Raw genomic sequence first — 22300 nt, 5'->3', positions numbered from 1 at the left:
GTAATTAGTTGTAAGCAAGATCTCTGAATAAACGTTTTATTTTTTATTTTTTTATGCCATTTGTGCCATGCTTTTGATAAATCGCCTCATTGAGCTAAGTCAAAAATAGTTTGTCAATTTGTTGTTTGATCTTTGCAGTTACAATTTTTGCTTACAAGATCTTTTATGTTTATTTTTCTAAACCATGATTGTACTACATGTAATATTTTAGCGTATTATGATTACTACAACCTGTATAAAATTATTCCGCACAGCACTCGAAGAAACGTACAATGCGAGCGTAGGTCGAGCAAAACAATCCTTTCAGAAATACTTCGCCAAACGATGTAACTTTCAAAAATATCGTCAGTAAGCATACTTATTAGAAGCTGTACTTTAGGTGCGCTTGAAGTTCTTGATCGATGAAGGGTTCTAGGTTGTTGTACTTGTTGGTTCTTTGTGTTATTTTCAAATTGATTTTACATTAAATTTATCCTTGAATATTCGGTCTAAAAATACCTAGATTAAATGTCTGGTTGGCGTTGGTGTCCATTCATTGCCGTTTTTAAGCATTTACAATAAAATAGCATAGTGCTTTATATGGCAAATACATTCGGTCAGTTTTTGGTCCATGGTAATGTGAAGGAAATACAAGTAATTTATTAAAATTTTCAACATATATTATCATTATTTTTCACGTTCACACATTCCTTCTTCGTTTGCACCTAATGGCGTGAGAGGTATGAATGTAGATCCTGAGTGGTTGATATTTGTTGATGTTGATATCGAGGAACTCGAATCTTCTCGAGTTCTAAAAGTAAGTAATTAAATGGCTTTGAATTATAATCACACGTGAAAAATGTTCCGCTTTTCAATCACATTTCAATCTTGATAATTGATCTGAGCGTCTCCCACCATTCTCTTTACTTCATCTTTAAAACAATACATTACGATTAGTAGGTAAATATGACAATCATCATGGTAACCTTCGATGTATAATTGTTTTAAGCATCTCGCTATTTCCGCTCTAAATATGAGTAACAGCATGGGGAGTGGGAAGCGAGGCGTATCATAGTATTCCTCTGGAGCTCTTTTATCCACTTGTTTGCACAAGGCTTCAGTGAGGCCTACAATTCCATGATCGGTTAAATACACGAGTCCGGATTAAAAATATTTTTTCCGAAGGCATCCGACTCTGGTGCTAGAGTACGACGCCCAGTGGGCAGTATATCCTGGTGCCCTTGAGGCTCCAGCACCGCGGCTAGGGCATCGGCGCGAGCCTCATAAGTATTGCTAGTGGCACCGTAATGCGCAAGGGACTTTGCGGTTTTAATAAGGTTATTTTCGCTGATTGCCATTTGGTAGCGATAGCACTCGAATACTGTATACTAGTTGGCGACCTGACAATGGCAAAAGGGCAAACAGAGTCAGAAGTGCATGTATTTTTTACAAGCAAGACGGTGCCACTTGACGTGACTGCGCCCCCTGTGCCGTTTTTAGGAGCCGATTCGCGGGCGCTTTCAGACCTTTTTTATATACAGAAATAGTAATGTAATTTTTATTGCATATAAATCGGCGCCAGAGAGAACAGTCACGTATTTAGCCTTAGGGTGGACTAGTTCCCGCCAATTCTTCCTGTTATTTAAATCATCCATTTCGTAATCGTTTTCTACTTCCGAGCTTTCTTACAGATCTATATAGGTCTATAAGTGACGCATGAGGTTCTAACAGTTGATTAAGAAGCGTGACTACATTGCCGAAGGCGTCCGTCTCTGGTGCTAGAGTACGACGCTAGTATATCCTGCTGCCCTTGAGGCTCCAGCACCGCGTCTAGGGCTTGCCTTACCGGATTACTGTATACGAGTTGGCGACCTGGCAATGGCAAAAGGGAGCGAGCTTTTTTCTTGGGAGCGTATTTGTTGCATGTCGGACAGCCTACACGCTACTTCTATGGCATCGCCAGCAACATGTGTCCACTTTTAGGGGTTTGATACCCCTTCCAAAATGCGGCACTTTGAATCGGCGAACTCGCCTTCAATTGGTGCCGAAGTGGCGCGTCGGTCGTATGACATTCGACCACAGAACAAATTCTGTGGCCGTGCTAATGAACTCGTTCGCTACCGGCGGACAATAGTAGGGGTTGAGTTTGCCTTCTGGGTCGTCTTGTATCGACGTTACCACGGTGTCTTTTATAGTTCTGACCCAACTGTGCAAGGTAAACGATGATGGGGAGGGGGCCGGAGGGGCCATCATGTTTTGCCGGATCTAGTGGCAAATCGCTATCCTCTGTTTCGTATTCTTCAATTGGGGTGATGGCGTTATCCCCCTCCAGCTATTAGTCTTCCTAAAAAGAATAACTCTTCTTCTATAGATTGAGCTGTTTGACAGCTATCCTTTTGATGTAAACAAATATTTTACCACCTGCATGCCGCGCTAATAAAATTTATAATTGTAAGCCGCAATTTTTCTACAAAGTAACCGATACTTATTTCTCCATTTTTTTGTTGTTTGGGCATGTATAATGCGGCGATCATTGGAAACACTCATCTTACGGCGTTTCGGTGCAGATCTTTTTGCAGTTCCTAACGGTCACATTTTATTTTAGTGCCGCAAAAAGGCTTCCTGTCGTAGGCTGTGTAGTATTTCCATTAGCTGTACTTCTTTTTTATTTATGTTTGTATTGAGGCTATGGTTACACCCTTAACTTACTACTTCTTACTTGGCTGGCGCGATGACCCAAAATGAGTCTTGGCCTCCAACACAAGAGCACGCCACTTTGCTCGGTCCAAAACTGCCTGAGCTGGCGTGATACCCTTAGCTTAGCTATCTGTTTTTGCACGTTGCTAAGCAGAGTGAAGTGTTACAGGCTAGGAGAGGGTGGTTTATGAGTGATACACGCAACGGATGGACATCAATTGTATTGTATAATAAAATGTGCGGGTTTATACCTATAGGAAAACATTCCCTTTATTCTATAAAGTTTATCCGAAGCACGGCCTCCCAGGCGTACCCCGAAGACTTGACTCTGATGGACACCAGCAAAGAAGCGGTTGAAGTCCATCGGAGGGAGAGAGTGAAAAAAGTCTGGAAAGACACCGGGGTAACGAGGGAGGTGACCTTCGACGGTCGGAGCGTAAGGGAGTCAAAACTGGTGCGGTCTTCCAGAGGGCCAGGCTTCACTTGGCCTTTTTTTTATACATAATAAGGAAGCAGTCGTAGGCCTAAACTCGTACGTGGCGGGTAAGGTTTACCTGATAAACAGCGGTCTCCCGGCAGACGATGACCATTTGGAGAAAATCTTCTTCAGGTTCTGTTCAGAAAAAGGTCTGGACAGGGACTGGTGGAAAAAGACCCGGACCCGGACCGGAAAACGGAGGACCGGGCTCGCGGCCACAGCCAGCCTCCCTGGCTCGCTGTGACCCCGAGTGCGTCATACTCTGAGAAACGCCACCTGAAGCTGATTCCCCCCCCGGCCGCCCCCCTCCTTCAAAACTAAACCGTAAACAGAGCCGCTAAAAGCGAAGACTTCCCTTTTTCTTTCTTACTGTAATTAGGATTGTTCATTTTTTTTTAAATGTTCTATTTCGAAAACCATTTCGAAACCATATCAGGGTTTCTAACATTTTCTGCAATATAATAATCGAGGATTGCAGATATTTCAACAAATATACTTATGACCTTAGTTTGACCTTTCTCCTGGGCTGACTGAATGTATATAAGGTCTTCGAATAATAAAAGTTATCGAACCATAGTAATTTATCTGTCACTCACGTAATTGTCAAAGTCATCTGTCATAACATAATTTGATTTTTCTGTTAAACCGCTTGCTTGCTGCGTTTTGTAATTAATAAACGGTAGGTAGATTTTATCATTGGAAAAATGGAAAAATACATGAAATGTTTTGTTCCTACGTGTGGGAATGATTCCAAAAATACGACAAAAACAATAGTTCGAATCCGCGAAGACCTGCGTGAAAGATGGTGTCGTGAAGTGAATGCGGAATACTTTAAGTGTTACACACAGTATTGCTGCGAGGACCACTTCGATGTAAGTATATAATTAATATACCTACTTATTATATTATATTACAAATAAAAAAATAAAAAAAACATGTTTTCCTTCACCGATAAGCTAGTGGTAAATATCGAATGATATTTCGTACATAAGTTCCCAAAAACTGATTGGTACGAGCTAGGATTTGAATCCGCGATCTCCGGATTGAAAGTCGGACGTCATATCCACAAATAAATTACGAATATTTAAAAGTTAACTTTCTTAGTAGGGTCACTAACTTGTTCACACTAACTTTGACTCCTGCATTTTAAAGTAAATACTTAACAATAAACAGACATATACTTAGGTAACATATAAATGATATAAAATATATAAATAATTGAATGTTACAGCCTGGACAAGATTTGAAAAATTTCTACTTTAAATCTGCAATGCAAGAACCAAGATTTAAACCCACAGCTAAACTTAGAAATATGGGAGTTCATTTACAGGAAGAGGTATAGTAAAATATTCATCTAATGTCTTGGTTACAATGTCATTAACTTTAAAAGACCCTGCACCTACTTAATCTTTCTGGTTTGGCCCATTGGACGACTGGTAGAGAATGCCTTATAGCATTAAGTCTGCCATTTGTACCTACTATTATGTGTGTATTATTGAGGAAGGTTTGAGTCTATAATTTGTGGTTTTGTGTTACTACCCATGCAAAGCTAGGGCGAATCGCTAGTATTTATTATACATTTGTTTTTTTTTACTAAACATTTCAGGCCTCTACAAGATTACAAGGAGATGAATCAGAGTTAGAAAAAATGCTATTATACTCTGAACCCAAGGCTAAGAAAAGGAGATATGAAGAAGTAAATAAGCCCAGTAACTCGGGCGCAATTTCAACTCCACCCTTGAAGGTAAGGTACCTACTAAGACCAACCTAATTGTTAATCCATACAATCTGGTACCTCTTCCCGCTTAAATCACTGAACCGATTAAGTTGAAATTTGGTATGCAGATAGTTAGTCTCGGGAGAGGACATATGATAGTTTTTATCCCGTAAATCGTCCCCTTGGGCCTTGTGTGGAGAAATAGGGGATGAAGCGGCAGTTTGTAACTGTGTGTCTGATTTTTTTTTGCAAGCAATGTCGTTAAGGTACTATACGTAAAGCAGTTTAATGCTGTATTTGAGTATGACTAATGAGTCTAATGACTAATAATTATGTATTCTTGTATGTATGCTGCATACATAAAATTTCTAATTTTCAGGTACAAGTTGCAGTTCAGGCTGCTGCTGTCATGGTGGACAAGTCCACCAACACAAAGACCATCAAGCTCAGTTCAATGGCACCTGTCGAAATACATTCCCCGCAACCGAGTTCATCAGCAGCTGTGTCAGATTCTCAGTCTTTGTTTAGTTATACAACAGAATCTGAAGGACCGATAACATTAGCTATAAAGGAATTTAATGTACGAAAAAATAACTTAGAAAAAATTTACAACAGACCAAAGATGTATTTAGGTATACCTAAACAATTCTGTACGTGGTTGATTGATTTGATAATTAAAAAATCATCATCAAAAATTAATGCATTGTGCATTGTAGTAACTTTATTCAAAATGAAACAAAATGATACCATTGTCAGAATAAGTGATGAATTTGAGATATCCCGTACAAAACTTTCAACAATGATTCTAAATGGCTTTATAGCACTTGGTTCTTTTTTCCAAAATTTTATTGTATCACCACAGCCAATGATAATAAAAAGAAACCTTCCTTTAGTATTTAAAATCAGATACTCAAATGTTCAAATAATCATAGACTGTTTTGAAATACAAATTTCCAAACCTTCACATACCAAAAGGCAGGCACAGACTTGGTCGCAATATAAACACTGTAACACAGTAAAATACCTGGTCGGTTGTACCCCTGATGGGTTAATAAGTTTTATTTCCGGAGGTTGGGGTGGAAGAATTTCGGATCAGGCTATTGTAGAGATAAGTAATCTACTGGATATCTTGCATCCAAATGCTGTTGTTTTAGCTGATCGAGGTTTTAAACAAATTGAATGTCTGTTGAACTCCCGCGGTATAAAACTGCTGCGGCCTCCAAGTGTGCTCAGTGGAGTAAAGCCGACAGCAGAAGATGTCAAGAAGAGTAAAGTGATAGCTAGTTTAAGAATACACATTGAAAGGGCAATCAGACGCATAAGGGAATTCTCAATTTTAAAATCACATTCAGTAGTCCATTATAAATATGCGCCTTACCTGGATGAAATGGTAAAGATTGCTTGCGGATTAATAAACTTGCAAGATGAGTTAATAAAGAGTTGTTAAAAATAAAACATGTTTTTTTTTATTTACAATAGAGCACTTTTTATTAACTTAGGAAAAATGTATGTTTTCCAAAAACGTTCACCAAGTGTAATAGTGTTGTTTATGTAAATTTCATCAAACGTTTCCCAAACTAAGTGCACAGTTTTTCTTGCTTCGAAATTTGGATCAGCAACACAAAACAAACCTTTCTTTTTACCACATGCCAACATTTGGCACTGTATCTGTGCTTTGAATTTGTCTTGAATTTTTCCATTCTTCAAGTATGTATTGTTACCAAAATTATTTTAGGGTGGCTATACTAAAGATTTTAAGGCGAGAAAAGGAAAATACAACCACTGTAATTACAACGTTTATTCTCTTATAAAAAAAGACAAGGAAAGTTATTACTAGGGCCTTAAGGGCCTTGTAAACACTGCAGTTATCTTAGTCTAGCTCTTAATTTTATCTAACTTGAGACTCCAATAAGGTCGAGGGAGCGAATGTGGGTTTAGCGGCTAAAATCTTATGGTTGAACACTTTTACTCAAATATTTGCAATTAAACTAGAATAATGTTGGGCGCCGTAGGAGTAAATTAAAAGTTGGAAGGAGCTGACCTGGTCCGCAGAGTTTAGGGTACCAACAACACCGCCACGTCGTCAACCTCTCAGGTACAGGCCAAGGCAGCACCCTCCGATCACCAGTCAACGTTGTCAACCGGGCACACAAGGAAGTAAAACCCGCGCCAGGCGGATTTGCAGGTAAAATGTAGACCCTGGAAAAGTTTTCAAATAGTAAGACAAGAGTACACAACGCTTTAGCAACGCTGGAACCTAAATAACCTTGCAACAAAATGGAGTCCAGACATACATAATTTCGAATTTGGAACGACACGCGTCAGGTCAAGGTTAACATTTGACCAGCGCGGCGGAAGGTTAACTCTTAAAAAAAACAAATGATAACTTACTCGCTGTGGAAAAATGGCCCGCAAAAGGTGCTTTGCAACATATGTCGACACAAGCGAGGTCTATAAAACACGGCCATCAAGGGCCACTAAATTTGGGGCGGCATGGCTCCAGTTTTTCGCCTGGGCTGAAAATAAAAATCACCACACTATTAAACTGAATCTTACACACAAAACCCGTCGCAAAAATCACTAAAATACCCACTCAAAAGGGAGATGTCTCCCGATTGGGTTAGAAATCGCCTGAAAAGGCTTTTTGTTTGCGGAACAACCCCAACGAAAATGCTCGTCCTTCATTTTGGCAGAATAATGACAGACCAAATGACAGAGTTGCCACAGCCCGAACTGGATTCGTGCGATCCTAGGTGATTTTGAAAAGAAAACATTACCCTTCTTCTTTACTTTATTTGGACTAATATTAAATAGAAAGAAAGAACAATATTTGAAGGCAATTTTAATTTACAAACCCCTTTCGATTAAAAAAAAAAAATATATAGGAAGGCACCGAAATTATTTTTAATCTAGCAACCCGGACCATGTTGTTATCGACTGTGCTCGCTAGATGGCGTTAAGGGTATCAAACGACTATGGGTCACATACTGTTTGATATTGAAAAAATAAAGAAATAGAAATTTTGTTGTTACAGTGCTCCCCTTCCCGAAGAAAATTTTGACTACGGCAAAATTTTGAGCTGGTCCCCAGCTCGCAAAACCACCCTAGAATTTTCTAGACAACGTCCCAAAAAAAAAATCGACACTAAAGGCATAAAGGAAAGCAACGACCACCCAATTCGAACCCACGCATTAAACTATAATAAAATATAAGCACAGCCGAGCTGTGCACAAGTCACCACATACAAGCTATAATATTCCTGTACTGTAATCTACACTACGATACCCTAAACGTATATTAACCTAAACGAAACTAAACACTAATAAGCGAAGCTGCAAAGCTCCCTACCTACGCACTGCATCGCTGTATATCTTGGCGGCGCAGCGAGCGACCTGGGTCGCGGGCTGCACGTCCAAGTTATATGGCGGAATGTGCGTAAGGTAACAGATTATTCAATAATCTGCGGTAATGACTGAGTACAGTCAATTACCCATATGTGTCAAGGACAGTGTCCGATAGCTCGGCTAAAGAGCCACTGAGCTACCAGTCGACACTCTTCACAGGAACACTGGCCCTGCAGTGCGAAATCAGGGACTTTGCCCTGCACTGCCAACACTCACTGTGGATAGACGGCTTATAGCCAAACAAGTTTACTAACTAAGTAACACGCGCTTATCAGGCCGTGACTAACAGACGTCACAGGTCTGGACTGGACTAACAGACGTCACTGTAAAAGACAGTACCACAACACAACGATACGTTAACCAGCTGTGTCTGAACGACAGGCAGACGGTAACGTTCGAAACAACACGAGACACAAGCAAGTCGACTGTACAGACTGCATTTCAGGCAATGCAAGTCTGTCAGTCTGATACACAAAAATCCGATGTTTGCGGATAACGCTTTAAGGCGTGTACCACAGAACACCCCTCAACATCAACATTAACGTTCACGCATATGATTTAAGTCATACCGCAAAGCGTTAACAAAGAATACGACACTGCTATTAAGAGTTTGACGGTTTAAAATCCGCCAGAACCCGACCAGCCAGTGCCGATTGGAATGCTGGTTTAAAGCGCCAGCACCCCGGTAAAACACGCGAAGAGACTTTAAATCGTCCTCTCCGCCCACCAACAACAACAAACCACGTGCCTGAGTTACGTTTGCTCAGACACGATCGAACAAAAGTAATACGTGTGTACGAAAGGTAATTTCCCCTCCGGACACTACGCAAACAAAACTCCTACACGCAACACAAAAAAAAAACTCCTACCTTACGGCAATATTAAGAACTACGCACTCACCGATAGCAATTTAATAAGTAAGTAAGTATTTACTTCACCAAAAGAAACAACAATAGGTAAGGAAAAAAACTCGAGTTAAGTCGAGATAACAGATAAGGAAAAAGCATGTAATAAACATAACTACCGGTCAAACAATTTTTAAAAACCACTACAATAAGATTCAACCTTTAAAATAAACCGCTGTTTGAATATCGGTAAGTAATTTAAAAATAAAATAAGTCAACAATAATTGTGACTGACTGTACCCAACCATATCAAGAAACTATTTAATATTAATTTTATTTATTTTAAACTTCAACTCCAAACATCCCATAATAAATTTAATAAATGTAAACACTTGCTGACGGTACTTCGCTAACTTCCTAATTTGCTCCCTCAATCCCTTTACATCGTCTGCCGGAGTGGCATCTCGTACCTTCACTTCATACTCTAGTTCATCTTTATGCAATAAATTAAAGTTAATGGGGCGGTCCTCCATTTTAAAAAATTTAAACTTATTTTACAATTACAATCAATTTAACACAAAAGATTTTTTTTTATGTTGACGCTAATAACCCTATGACAATACCCCTGTTCGGGACACAGTAGTGCATGCAAAAACAATGTAAATAAGATTTGAAACAATAAAATTGACCTTGTGTGCTCGGCCCAATACAACAATACACTTCTACTAAATAAAATTATTAACCTTACTATTGTTCACAATAGTACCCAAAAAATAATCCTAAGAGGTAAGTTATTTATTTTTAATCTATCTGGAATTTAAATACCAGCAAGAATGTATATTTAAAGTTTAGACTATTCATATTAACTCTTATCACTAACACTATTCAATTTGTATAATAAGTATTCAATTGACACATGTGCTGTTATCACTAAAGGTTATGACAGTAAGTAGAATTAATGCTACAACAAGTAGGTACACTAAGAAAAAAAAATGTTCAACCATAAATTCCTTTAGCTAACTTCTATGTGACTTAGATATGAGCGCCGCGCCGGCGCGCCGCCGCCGCCGACAAAATTTTCGCGCCGCCGCCGCCGACGCTGCGCTATCGGCGTGGCATCGGCGTGACCTTGGTAGTTACTACTACTTTCAGAATCAGATAATATATTTTTAAGAGCCAACAGGAGTGGTCATTTCTCCATACAAACGTACTCGACTGTTTCCTCCGTGGGTTTTGAAGCTAGAGCACTGATTTTCTCAACACAGATTAATATTGTGTTAGAACAAATTAAATTATTTTCAGAAAATATTTTAATTTGTTTTTTATTTCAAGTAGACACACTACTATAAATTATAAACTTTGAATAAATGTCATATACTAAGAAAAAGTGACCAAGGCCTCCAGTGCCCCAGGCTGGAATCGAACCAGCGTCCTCTGCTATCGCGGCAGGTGCCTGAGCCATTCGGCCACCGGGCCACAGCGGCATAGGTCGAATTTTTCCAAGTATATGCACTTCTTACTGAAGGCTTAATTTACAGATTAATATTGTCAATATCTGTGTCGGACCGTTTTGCTTTTTTTTATATTTTTGTTTTTTAAGGCGCTAGAGCCCTTCAAAAATGGCCAAAATGGCCTAATTGACTATGCCGCAATGAGAGGCGTGCTATTCAAAACTGACATCAATTAGTCAAAAAACCAAAACGATCCGACACAGATAATGTCATAATCATTTAGATTTCCAAATTTGGTTACGATTGGTTAAGTTTTGGAGGAGGAAACAGTCGAGTACGGAACCTCGATTTTTGATATTTTTACGCAGGATTTTTCGCCTTGTCCTTATCGCACTAGTTTTACGAGCCGCTTCCGTTAGCGAGACGGGTATATTTACCTAAAATATTTAAATCTTAGCTCCTGTTGGCTCTTAATCGAGTTTAGATCATTAATGGCGCCACTTCGAATAGTTTATAGGCGTTCAAAAGGTATTTTAGGCCCATATAATTCAAAAATATCGAAGGCAAATTCAAACTTATCTGTCTAGTAACCGCGCTACTAGTCTTGGGGAAACGAAATTATTTAATATCACTTTTAACATCAATATGCTTGTAATAAAACATACTGATTTCCTTCCATTTTTATTGTGGAACGTTCCACATTACAATTTATAGATTGTATATTAGGGTGGAGCGAAATCCAAAATTCTTGAATATAGCAATGGAACCCCTCTAAAAGGATGTCTAATTTTTTATTGTTTAAGGGAAAAATAATAAAAAAAATATTGGTATATACTTTTAGCCCTCTACTATTCGATTATATATAGCAATATTTGTATATTTTTAATAAATTTAATTTATGCTTATTTTTTTATAACAAGTTTTATTCATTAAATAACATCTTTTTGTTACAGATATACTCGATTCCTATACTTATTTTTGTTTATAACGTATATTTTTATGACATGGTAAAACCACGTAAATAGAGGTTTTATGGAAAAGGCCCTTTAACCCGGATATTGTGCACAAATTGCAGTTTACAACTTATTACAGAACCGTGAAAACTATTTTGAACGTGATAAGACTGATAAGATAATAAAAATACTACTAGTAAAAGTAAATATATGCCTAACATACGTGTGAACATGACCCAAAAAGGGCGTAAGCGACGCCGAAGGGCAATATTTGACGCTCATTTAAACATATAAGTAACCCATTTTTTGCAGTAAAATGATACTTTTCGTAATCAATAACACCGTTACTTTGACACAAGAACGTCTAAAAAAAATAACTCATATAATTTTTTTACACTGTAGCATTTTCCTTGTTTTGCATGAAATTGCTGTTTAATATGAAAGTTTGAAATTTTATTATTTCATAAATATTGAAAAAGGCACAAAAATGTTGGTAATAACTTATTAAATGCTTATTAAGTATTATATAATTTCAATAAAATGTACACATATTAGTGAAATAGTATATTTAAATAATTGATGAAAATTTACCTTTATTAATTTCTTTAGCGGCTGGGTAGAGGGCTAAAAGTAGAGTTTATTTTGAAACTTGATATAATCACTATAATCTACATGACAAACTGCAACTTTTTGTACCGGTTCCACATTGATAATCAAATTTTTATTTTTTCCCATACAACGACACTCCACCCTATTGTATATGTATATATACACTAGACATGTCAATCACAATGAAAAAATTTACTGTGATCAACTCTGGCTAACGTGAGACTCGAACCCACATCTTTGGATTACCGATCCAATGCATAACTAATTTTGCCAGCTAACTATCCGTCATTTACCGCGAATTTAACCATTGCAAGCATGGTTAAACGTCTTTAAAAGGTATAAAACGGGGTTAATTTTGAGATATTAAGCGTTTCCACGTCCAAATGTCCGGCCGTTGGCTTCGCACGGAAGGGCGTCGGAATCAGGTCTCAATTGAACTAAGCCACTGTTGAAATTTCAAGCTTTGCTCTCTCGCAGCTCAATCTTTGGCCTTGCATCGCTCGCATGGAATTAAGCCGCTATCTGAACCTGCAAGTTTTTGGCCCTGTTTGGAGCTTAACTTTCGGCCTGTTTTAAAACGCTTGAGCATTGGTCCTTATCCGATCTTAGCTCCATTTCAACTCGGCCTTTGGCGTCGCAATCGGCGCTCCAGGCGTTCAGCCGTCAGCCAAGCTTACACTTGGCGTTTGATTCGTTCGATGGCGTTCTTCTCTGGCCTCGCATTGGGAGGTGTCGAAATCAAGTCTTCGGTGTTACATGGAGCTCGGCGTTGGGCCTCACTTTTTGACATAAATCGGTTTTGTTGGGTCGATATTGGTTAATGACGGAGCTCGTTTTTTTTGGACTGTCGACAAGACGTTTCCCTGATACAGTCAATCCGCAATTTTTAACTTAGCACAAAAGATAAGGGCCTCGCTAAGATCTTCCGGCCAAAGCCTCGCCATGATTAAGACCGCCTCTGATGCCGCGCGATACCACTTATGCACAGTTTATAAGATTTCAATTTTTTTCGTACCATTATTCAATAAATTATCCTTGAAAATAAAAAATGCATTTATTTCATAACTTTCTTACAGCAAAAACATGTTTTTTCGGTAAAATTTTGGTTTGAATTCGTTTTTCATTAATCGAAGGTGTTTCAAGGCCACGCCGCCGATTCGCCGCCGCCGACGACCAATTTTGACCGGCGCGCCGCCGCCGGCTATATGCCTATCGGCGCTCATATCTAATGTGACTAAAGGTAGCTCGCTAGGAAGGCCCCACGTTGGGCGTCACTGTTACCAAAATTATTTTAGGGTGGCTATACTAAAGATTTTAAGGCGAGAAAAGGAAAATACAACCACTGTAATTACAACGTTTATTCTCTTATAAAAAAAGACAAGGAAAGTTATTACTAGGGCCTTAAGGGCCTTGTAAACACTGCAGTTATCTTAGTCTAGCTCTTAATTTTATCTAACTTGAGACTCCAATAAGGTCGAGGGAGCGAATGTGGGTTTAGCGGCTAAAATCTTATGGTTGAACACTTTTACTCAAATATTTGCAATTAAACTAGAATAATGTTGGGCGCCGTAGGAGTAAATTAAAAGTTGGAAGGAGCTGACCTGGTCCGCAGAGTTTAGGGTACCAACAACACCGCCACGTCGTCAACCTCTCAGGTACAGGCCAAGGCAGCACCCGCCGATCACCAGTCAACGTTGTCAACCGGGCACACAAGGAAGTAAAACCCGCGCCAGGCGGATTTGCAGGTAAAATGTAGACCCTGGAAAAGTTTTCAAATAGTAAGACAAGAGTACACAACGCTTTAGCAACGCTGGAACCTAAATAACCTTGCAACAAAATGGAGTCCAGACATACATAATTTCGAATTTGGAACGACACGCGTCAGGTCAAGGTTAACATTTGACCAGCGCGGCGGAAGGTTAACTCTTAAAAAAACAAATGATAACTTACTCGCTGTGGAAAAATGGCCCGCAAAAGGTGCTTTGCAAAATATGTCGACACAAGCGAGGTCTATAAAACACGGCCATCAAGGGCCACTAAATTTGGGGCGGCATGGCTCCAGTTTTTCGCCTGGGCTGAAAATAAAAATCACCACATTATTAAACTGAATCTTACACACAAAACCCGTCGCAAAAATCACTAAAATACCCACTCAAAAGGGAGATGTCTCCCGATTGGGTTAGAAATCGCCTGAAAAGGCTTTTTGTTTGCGGAACAACCCCAACGAAAATGCTCGTCCTTCATTTTGGCAGAATAATGACAGACCAAATGACAGAGTTGCCACAGCCCGAACTGGATTCGTGCGATCCTAGGTGATTTTGAAAAGAAAACATTACCCTTCTTCTTTATTTGGACTAATATTAAATAGAAAGAAAGAACAATATTTGAAGACAATTTTAATTTACAAACCCCTTTCGATTAAAAAAAAAAACAAAAATATAGGAAGGCACCGAAATTATTTTTAATCTAGCAACCCGGACCATGTTGTTATCGACTGTGCTCGCTAGATGGCGTTAAGGGTATCAAACGAATATGGGTCACATACTGTTTGATATTGAAAAAATAAAGAAATAGAAATTTTGTTGTTACAGTATGCAGTGCTTTTTCTGTTGCTGGGCATTTTATTTCCAGAACAAAGTCGTCGGCCACACCATCAGGAGATGCCCCTAATATTCCATTAATTAATACAAAACCAGATTTATGTATATATACGCTCAGTTTACGCTCAACTTCCTTTAGCACACTCCATTCAAGTTTTCTTCCACGTTGCATTTGTCTGGTTTCTGGGACTTTGTATCCGCCCAGTATCTGTTGCACTAATGAACCATCAGTTTGACAATGAGCAGCTTCATGAAGCTTGGATGCAGTAAGCCTCCCCTGCCGTATGTTATGCCAATATTTGCAATTTGGCCTTCAGTTTTCTCATTTATAGTCTTTATAACATGACTGTCAACAACTTCATCCAAAAAATCTTTGAAACTGGAATAATCATATGTTAAATTTTTTTCTACTAAAGTTAGGGTTAGATCAAAAATGTTCATGTTAAGTTCCCTCCTTTCAGGATTGTGCTTAACTATTAATGAATTTTTGATTTGTCTCTTATCACATTCTTCGTAAAATTCTGCTAGAATGGAAGGATCTTTTGGATCCAGTTTCAGTTTCTTTGCTCGAGGAAATATGTCTTTGCTAGAGACATGTTCTACACGAACAGGTGACAATGGTGGTTTGTTCCAATAACATTCCGTTGAAGTGGATGCAGGTTCCAAACTCTTTTTGACCAACCAGAAGAGAAGCAACAGTGAGTGCTTGCAACCACCTAAACACAAATTATATTTAAATGAAGGTTATTGTTTTCATGGCAGAATAAAAAGTGTCAATCATAAGATTAATATATAGGATGCTTTTTACCCCCGAAAATCATACCTTGACAGGATAAAACTGGAGATATTTATTGAAATTTTATTTCATGATATGTATGCATATGGGCAAAAGCTAGTTACTTAATAAAATACCTAATCCATGCATGTTTGTGAAAGAGGTGCTTTTAAAATACTGCAATAATATTATGTTCTTGACATCTCGGGGGCTTTTACCAGGTTGGTTGTTACAAAAAAAAAAGGTATAAATTTAAATACAAATGTATCTACCTGCTGCAGCAGCACAAGTTGGATCCTCACAAGTTGAGTCTATAATGACATCATCATTTTCATTTATTATGCACACAACAGTGTAGGGTTTTTTGTTAACATTGTGTTCAGGAACTACTCTTGCTTTTACTTTGCACTCTCCACCTTCTCTACATATTTGAACATATCCTACAGCTGTTTCCAAGTAGGAATCACGTGAGGACCTGAAATAATAGGATATAATTAGCAAAATGGGCATGTAATTCAATATCCAAACGTAGCATTTCAATCATGGACCTAGAATATTACGGACGGACTGTCACCTAAGACAAACTGTGACACTGCAATGGCGGACGGTTTGAATGTGTGCGTGTAGACGAGTGTTACCATGTAACACAAATTCTCCCCTAATGGTGAAACAATTATTTTTAATATCGTCCTTGTTTTCAAATAAAAAAATTAGGACAGTTTTACGTTACACAATAAAAAAGGTGTGTACGTATCTGATTTTATAGGTCTTGAAAATACGCAATATTGCACAATTACTTTGTGCAAACATTATTTTCAATACCTAATGAATAATGATAGTTAGCATCGTAATGAAATCAGTTCGTCATGTTTTTTTAATTTATACATTTAACTTGAAACATATATGGTTTTCAACAAAAGAAATATAATACATAACAAACAAACGTTAACTATCAAACATGCATGTAAGCGTCTAATCTCCTTAGTATCGGGAAATTACCATACCAACCTAGTTTGAAATGCACAATCAATAATTTAACCATTTACCTAAATGATCTCTTAATACATAATGATTTAATAAGAAGGGTATCAATTACCCTACTTTCGGGAAATTACCCTATTCATGTTCCTGGTCACACTCCTGTTTTGCAGTTTGATAATTTATAAACAACAAATTATCGTGATTTTACGTACTAATTGATAAACTTAAGTATGAAAAGTTATTCCGTGACTTTTTTTCTTTCGATCGGTATAATTCTAGCAGGATTTAACTACGCATGCCGCGATATTTTATATTTTTCTTCGACATGTTTACTTCAATGACGTTTCGATTCGTCTGACGGCAAACTGGTGGATGTGGGCTGTCTAATGTGTGTGTGTCACGCGTAAATACTATGAAACTGGTGGATGTTGGAATCACAGTTGTGTTGTAAGCGAAACTCTGTCCGTAATATTATAGGTTCATGATTTCAATTATGTTTCTTATACAACAATGGTAGTAAGCCGATAGACAGCCTTGAATTATATATTACTTACTTCGTAACTAAGAAGAAAAAACTTTTATATGAAGTTACATTTACCTAGTTGCGTTAGACTTGCGGTATACTGCATGCTAAGCGGCCTTAGCAATGGACGCTTGGTACAATTTTAAGAATCAAAACGCCTAACTAATTGAATTACAAAATGTTATGAACTTACATTAGTATTTTTGCTCCCCTGATTTCAGCCAAGTTATGGTTGGAGTTAGATGCTAGGTACTCCAGTAAAACTATGTTGTCTAACTTAGGCAGATTTCTCGAATCGGCTTTTACAAATTTTGCGTCCATATTTATAAATTAATATAAATAAAATTATTCTTTTAAGATATTCAAATGAAATGACATTACTGACATCCGAATATGACAATTCATTGACAGTGACATACAATTAGACAATGACAACTATTTTTTTTAATGCTTGTTGTTGCTTGTGCTTTATCAATTCAGCCACGACATGTAATTTACGAGAAGTCGTATCTCATATTTTCAATAAATTATAAATATTCAACCGAGCCACGAATTACTAAATCATTCAAATTGGTATCTTAAACTAACCTATATTTTCAGAAAATAAAATAAAAATGGCGGTCTAAAAAAAATGAACAATCCTAATTAATAAATGTAAAAAAATCTCAAATTCAGCATGTAGTTAAATAAAACTGTAGTTAAGCATCAACAGGACAGCATGCTCCCCTTATCTTTCTCTTTTCTTTTCCTTTTCTTTCACTTTTAAAGATTAAACAGCATCTGTCCAAAAATTCCTGAAGCATGCATCTCCCAACCTTGACAGGCGCCTGTCGGGCGGATGAAACGGCAAACAATAGGTGAGCCACCCACAAGTGGCTACCGGTGGCCTTCACGGACGTGTCGCTCCAGCAGAAGCCTTAACGGAGAACCCCTTTTTGTTCTCCGGCCTTTCAGCACTGGCTGGGGCAAGGATCTGCCGGGGCCTCACAGTGGAGGTAAAACGGTTGGAGGTTAAAGTTCATCCGTACGACAGGCTCTCTGTTCCCCCCCCCCCTCCTTATTTTTGCAGTAATAACTACTGATGGCAGAGGTAACGAAAAGAGGGCACTGCGAGGAGACACGCAAAAATACATCTCCGAAGCAAAAGAGCAGGCTTCCAAAGGGTAGCCCCATCCAAAAGAGGGCGCCCACAGCCACACAAGCGGTCCACAAAAGATCTCCGACCCATCTCCCCATCAGTGGGCATAAGATAGGAAGCCCATAGTTATAAGCATGCATGCATCAGAAATCCCCCACCCACAAGTTGACTCATAGAATAAAAAATGTAGTTAGTTGGGCGATGGTCAAACATGGAGAAGCTGGAAACGGCGTCAAAATGTCTGACTTGAGCACCCCGCAGAAACCAAACGGGAGAAAGCATGTTCTCTCCCGGCCTTGAAGCACTGGCTGAGGCAAGGATCTAGCGGGTAGTTAAGCTTCCTTTCTCACACTTCCCCCCAAACCTCCCTCCTCCTTTTGAACAACGAAAAAATTTCTAAATCCAAGAGAGCTGCTTAAAAACTGCGGGTTAAGGTTTTTAGTCGGTAAGAGTCCGACACTGTCTGGGGGCCTGCCTTCCCAGTCGTCCATGATGGATTTTCCTTAAATCGCAGTCTTTAAGCAAAATTTTTAAATTATAAACAAAAGCAAGGACTCTCCGTCTTTGGCCCATCAGGCGACTCCCCCCCCCCCAAATATAGCTTGTCATTATTCATAATGCCCTCATTAATCACTTGGTCCATAACATATATAATAAGTGTTCCGGACGTTTGTATTTTAGTTTTTATTTTATTTTGGGTAGTTCCATTTCATAACTTTGACGATAAAGAGGAAAACCCACCTCACCCCGTAGTGCCTCGTATTTGGGGTGAGAGGGGTTTTCATACAAAGGTGATTTTGGAAGATTGTTGGATCGATTTTTTTTTATTATGCGTATTACTATAGCTCCATTTTAAATTGGAATACATTATTTTTGTAGCAGTAGCCTTAAAATCCCTTCTCACCCCCCTCTCAAACCTCCTCTCCCCATTCATAACCCACCTCTCCCTCTACGGTAATGTTACACTTGAGAAGGATGATGGAGATTCCCTTTTTTGGATTCTGTTAATTTATTATCGCTGGTTTCTAATTGCATCCTGGGTGGTCTGTATAATTTCACTATAATTTCATAATTAGTTTAGTGGTAGTATCATGGATACAGCACAGGTTCTCGCTCATGTTCATGCGCGTAGTGTCGCATTCGCGGCGCGCCACGGGCTTTAGTTTATGTACTCGAGGGTGTTTTCTAACCACCCTCAGTATGGACTGGTTTATCAGTCCTGTTTTATCTCTCCGGAGGGGCATCCCTGCATGTCTCTTCAAACTCCCGCCTGGGAAGATGGGGAGCGCCATTTTGGGAAGTTATCTTTTATAGCTCCGGACAATACCTTCTATGGCGCGGAATTCGAGCTTTCGCCCAGCCAATTGTTTTGGTATGTCTTTTGGATGCGCCTTGACGTTGACTGGCTCTGGGACTACTTAGATATGCGAGAGCTCGGGGACTAACCTTTATGTATAATGCTTAGTGCGTGTATGTGTGAGTGCGTGTGTGTGTGTGCGGTGCTACATCCATCAAATAGGTAAGTTATAATTATAGTTATAGGGTAGGTAGGTAGGGTATACGGGGGTAGGGGGTAGGGTTATAGGGTAGTTATAGTTATAGGTGTCATGTTTTTAGTTTTCGCGTGGATATCCTCCAAGAAGTAGTTAATGTTCTTGTCCTCGATTTCCTTATCAAGGACCCCATGTTGGTTTTCGAATTCTTCCCATAAGGCGTCGAGATTAGCCAGCCGTTTGTTTAAATAGTCACTATTTTTTCTGTCCGTTGAGTCTTTTTTGTAGTTGATGCACAGGGACTTAATGCTTTCAAAGCAGGCTTGTTGCTGCGAGAGTTTGCTCATGATATGAGTTGAAGGTTAAGCTGTCGTTAACGTTGTGGCTTGAGTTGCGTTTGAAGTTAGCTGCTATGTCCAATCGCCGTCGGTCTTCTGTTTACCGTGACAGGCGACAGGATAGCCAGTTGTAGTAATAAGGGTTTACCTTCTCAGTAGTTTATGTATGTATGCATGTATGTAAACACTTTATTGTACATAAGACAGGTTAAGATACAATTAAAAGAAAGTATACAATGTACAAAGGCGAACTTATCCCTATAAGAGATCTCTTCCAGTCAACCTTTGAGCAATTGAGAGTAGACAAATGAAAATGACAGACAAACGAACACATGTACTGAAAAGCAAATTATGGTTCAATTATTACCCAAGTAAATAATTAAAACCTTTAGCCTACATTCTAATATAAATACACATATATAATACATATTAATATGAATACATACATATAAATATGAATACATACATATAAATAAATATATACATAAACATAATTAAATAAAAATACTTAGTACTCAACCAGAACCCAAGTCATAAGTTTACCGAGTATGAGTGAGCTGTCGAGTCCGACTGGTTCATGTGTTTACTGTTTACTTTTACCTACACGGTTAGTATGATGTTTACATGTTATGCGTTATAGCATAAAGTAAGTTGTCTGTGGTTATAGGACACTGTTTTACTTGGATGGCGGTATGTGATCTAATCTTAGGTTTTCTGTTACATTATTATCTGGCTTTATTTATTCACTTTCTTACTTCCGGGTGGAACTGTCCTTTCTTTAATTATGTCCCTGTGTCTGGTGCCCATATGGGATGTCGATGCGACCTTGTTCGCGATCTTTGATGTTAGCTATTCCTTTGGTGCGCGGAACGCCGTAGCGTTTCTTTGCTCTACTCTGAGGACTGTCGGAGGCGTGCCCGAGTACGTCAGCGTGTTTGACGCACCTACTGGACACCCTCTGATGTGTCCCATGAACCCGGCACCTCATCTGGAGGAGGTGTTGCATTCCGAGCTGCCCGTCGTGGATACCGTTTTTGTTTACTGCGACATAAACGCATATTGCTTGTATCAGCGACAATCTACGTGTATAAAAGGTTAGGCATTATGAAATAAAGGAGATTACTATACAAGACTACACGCGTGGTATTACTCACCTACATTACTCCCCTGTTCCTACCCGGCCACCAAGTAATCCGCACCCCTTTTGCATAACAACTACGGTTGTTATTGCAGCAATTAGCCACTTTCAATGTTTAACAGTTGCACTCTGGTTTACTGTGACATAAACGCATATTGCTTGCCTCCGATAACTTCATATGTATAAAATAGGCAAGCTACCGAATAAAGACGTTCCGTCCAACCGAATCAAAAAAGATCGAGTCTATCACCATAACTATCAAAGGCATCAACAATAGTGGGGCCTATTACGACGATAAGAAGCCTGATAATTTCCATCAACGGGGACCAGCGGACTGTGACAGAACATCAACATAACAAACACACCCACAGACCCACCAGAGATGCAGAGACCCAACGCGGTCAAAGCGCCACATCAATGCCCCGCTACGTCAAGGACCGACACCTTTCCAACCACGCCGACGTCGAAAGGAGGAACTCTACAGGCAACGGCACCGACGGCCATCATTCGACCCACGCAGAGGGTCACTCCGCAGCCGCGACCGCAGCACACTCAAGGGAGCCAAGGAGCAGGCCCATCAGCCCAGTACCGACGGGCATACAGAAGAACGGTGCGTCTAGCTCCGCCAAGGCCACTTCACGAAGACACCCAGCGAAGGCGAACGAGACGTAGTACCACCTCGGGCACCTCTGAGTTCTTTGCGAGATGACACCACCAGCGTCTTCCAGAAGACGAGTGTGGACCTCCCGGAGTCCGCCGTTACCAGAAGAAACAGAATTGTAGGTCCCTCGATGTGATGTTAAGATAGCATGATGTATAAAACCACGGAAGAAAGAAAGAGCGCGCCGCGCTTATAAAACACTTAAGTTATAATGGAATAAATCAGTCTCAAGCACAGACTTAAATATACCATAGATAAAGCAAATATCACGATTTGTATTGAAACCAAGCGTGCCGACTTTTTACCACCTACTGTGACGTCACAGCTGCAATTTAGTGATGGGAAACCCTAACCGATTCAAAGACACCGATGCCCCTCTTCCCCGCTACGATTCAACTGTCTTGCTCATACTCATAGATTTTATATCTGCGGTCTCGCTCGCTCACTCCCCGCTCCCCCGCGAACCACGCCAAAAATCACAAATCGATTGTCATGAATGACATCGATTTTCTGACAGACG

At 39.3% G+C, this 22300-nt stretch overlaps 1 protein-coding gene across 1 annotated transcript; it reads right to left on the bottom strand.

Annotated features, from left to right (window-relative positions):
• Positions 1–14731: 14731 nt before the first annotated feature.
• LOC134654772 (uncharacterized) lies at positions 14732–19442 on the bottom strand. Its single transcript, XM_063510243.1, has 3 exons — positions 19255–19442; positions 15781–15983; positions 14732–15449 (listed from the first exon to the last, which is right to left on the bottom strand). Exons 1-3 carry the CDS (start codon positions 19440–19442, stop codon positions 14950–14952), a joined length of 891 nt encoding a protein of 296 aa, XP_063366313.1. The 3' UTR covers positions 14732–14949.
• Positions 19443–22300: the final 2858 nt, after the last annotated feature.

This window comes from Cydia amplana, chromosome 15 (genome assembly GCF_948474715.1).
Source record: "Cydia amplana chromosome 15, ilCydAmpl1.1, whole genome shotgun sequence".
NCBI classification, from domain to species: Eukaryota; Metazoa; Arthropoda; class Insecta; order Lepidoptera; family Tortricidae; genus Cydia; species Cydia amplana.
This window is presented reverse-complemented; position numbering and strand designations above follow the sequence as displayed.

What these genes read in the sequence shown, in the direction of transcription:
- LOC134654772 (XM_063510243.1), bottom strand. Translation starts at nt 19,442, where the DNA reads ATGGCGCTCCCCATCTTCCCAGGCGGGAGTTTGAAGAGACATGCAGGG. An exon ending in ATGAACATGAGCGAGAACCT is followed by an intron (nt 15,984 to 19,254) that starts GTGCTGTATCCA and finishes CTATTATTTCAG; the next exon opens with GTCCTCACGTGATTCCTACT. An exon ending in AACTTGTGCTGCTGCAGCAG is followed by an intron (nt 15,450 to 15,780) that starts GTAGATACATTT and finishes ATTTGTGTTTAG; the next exon opens with GTGGTTGCAAGCACTCACTG.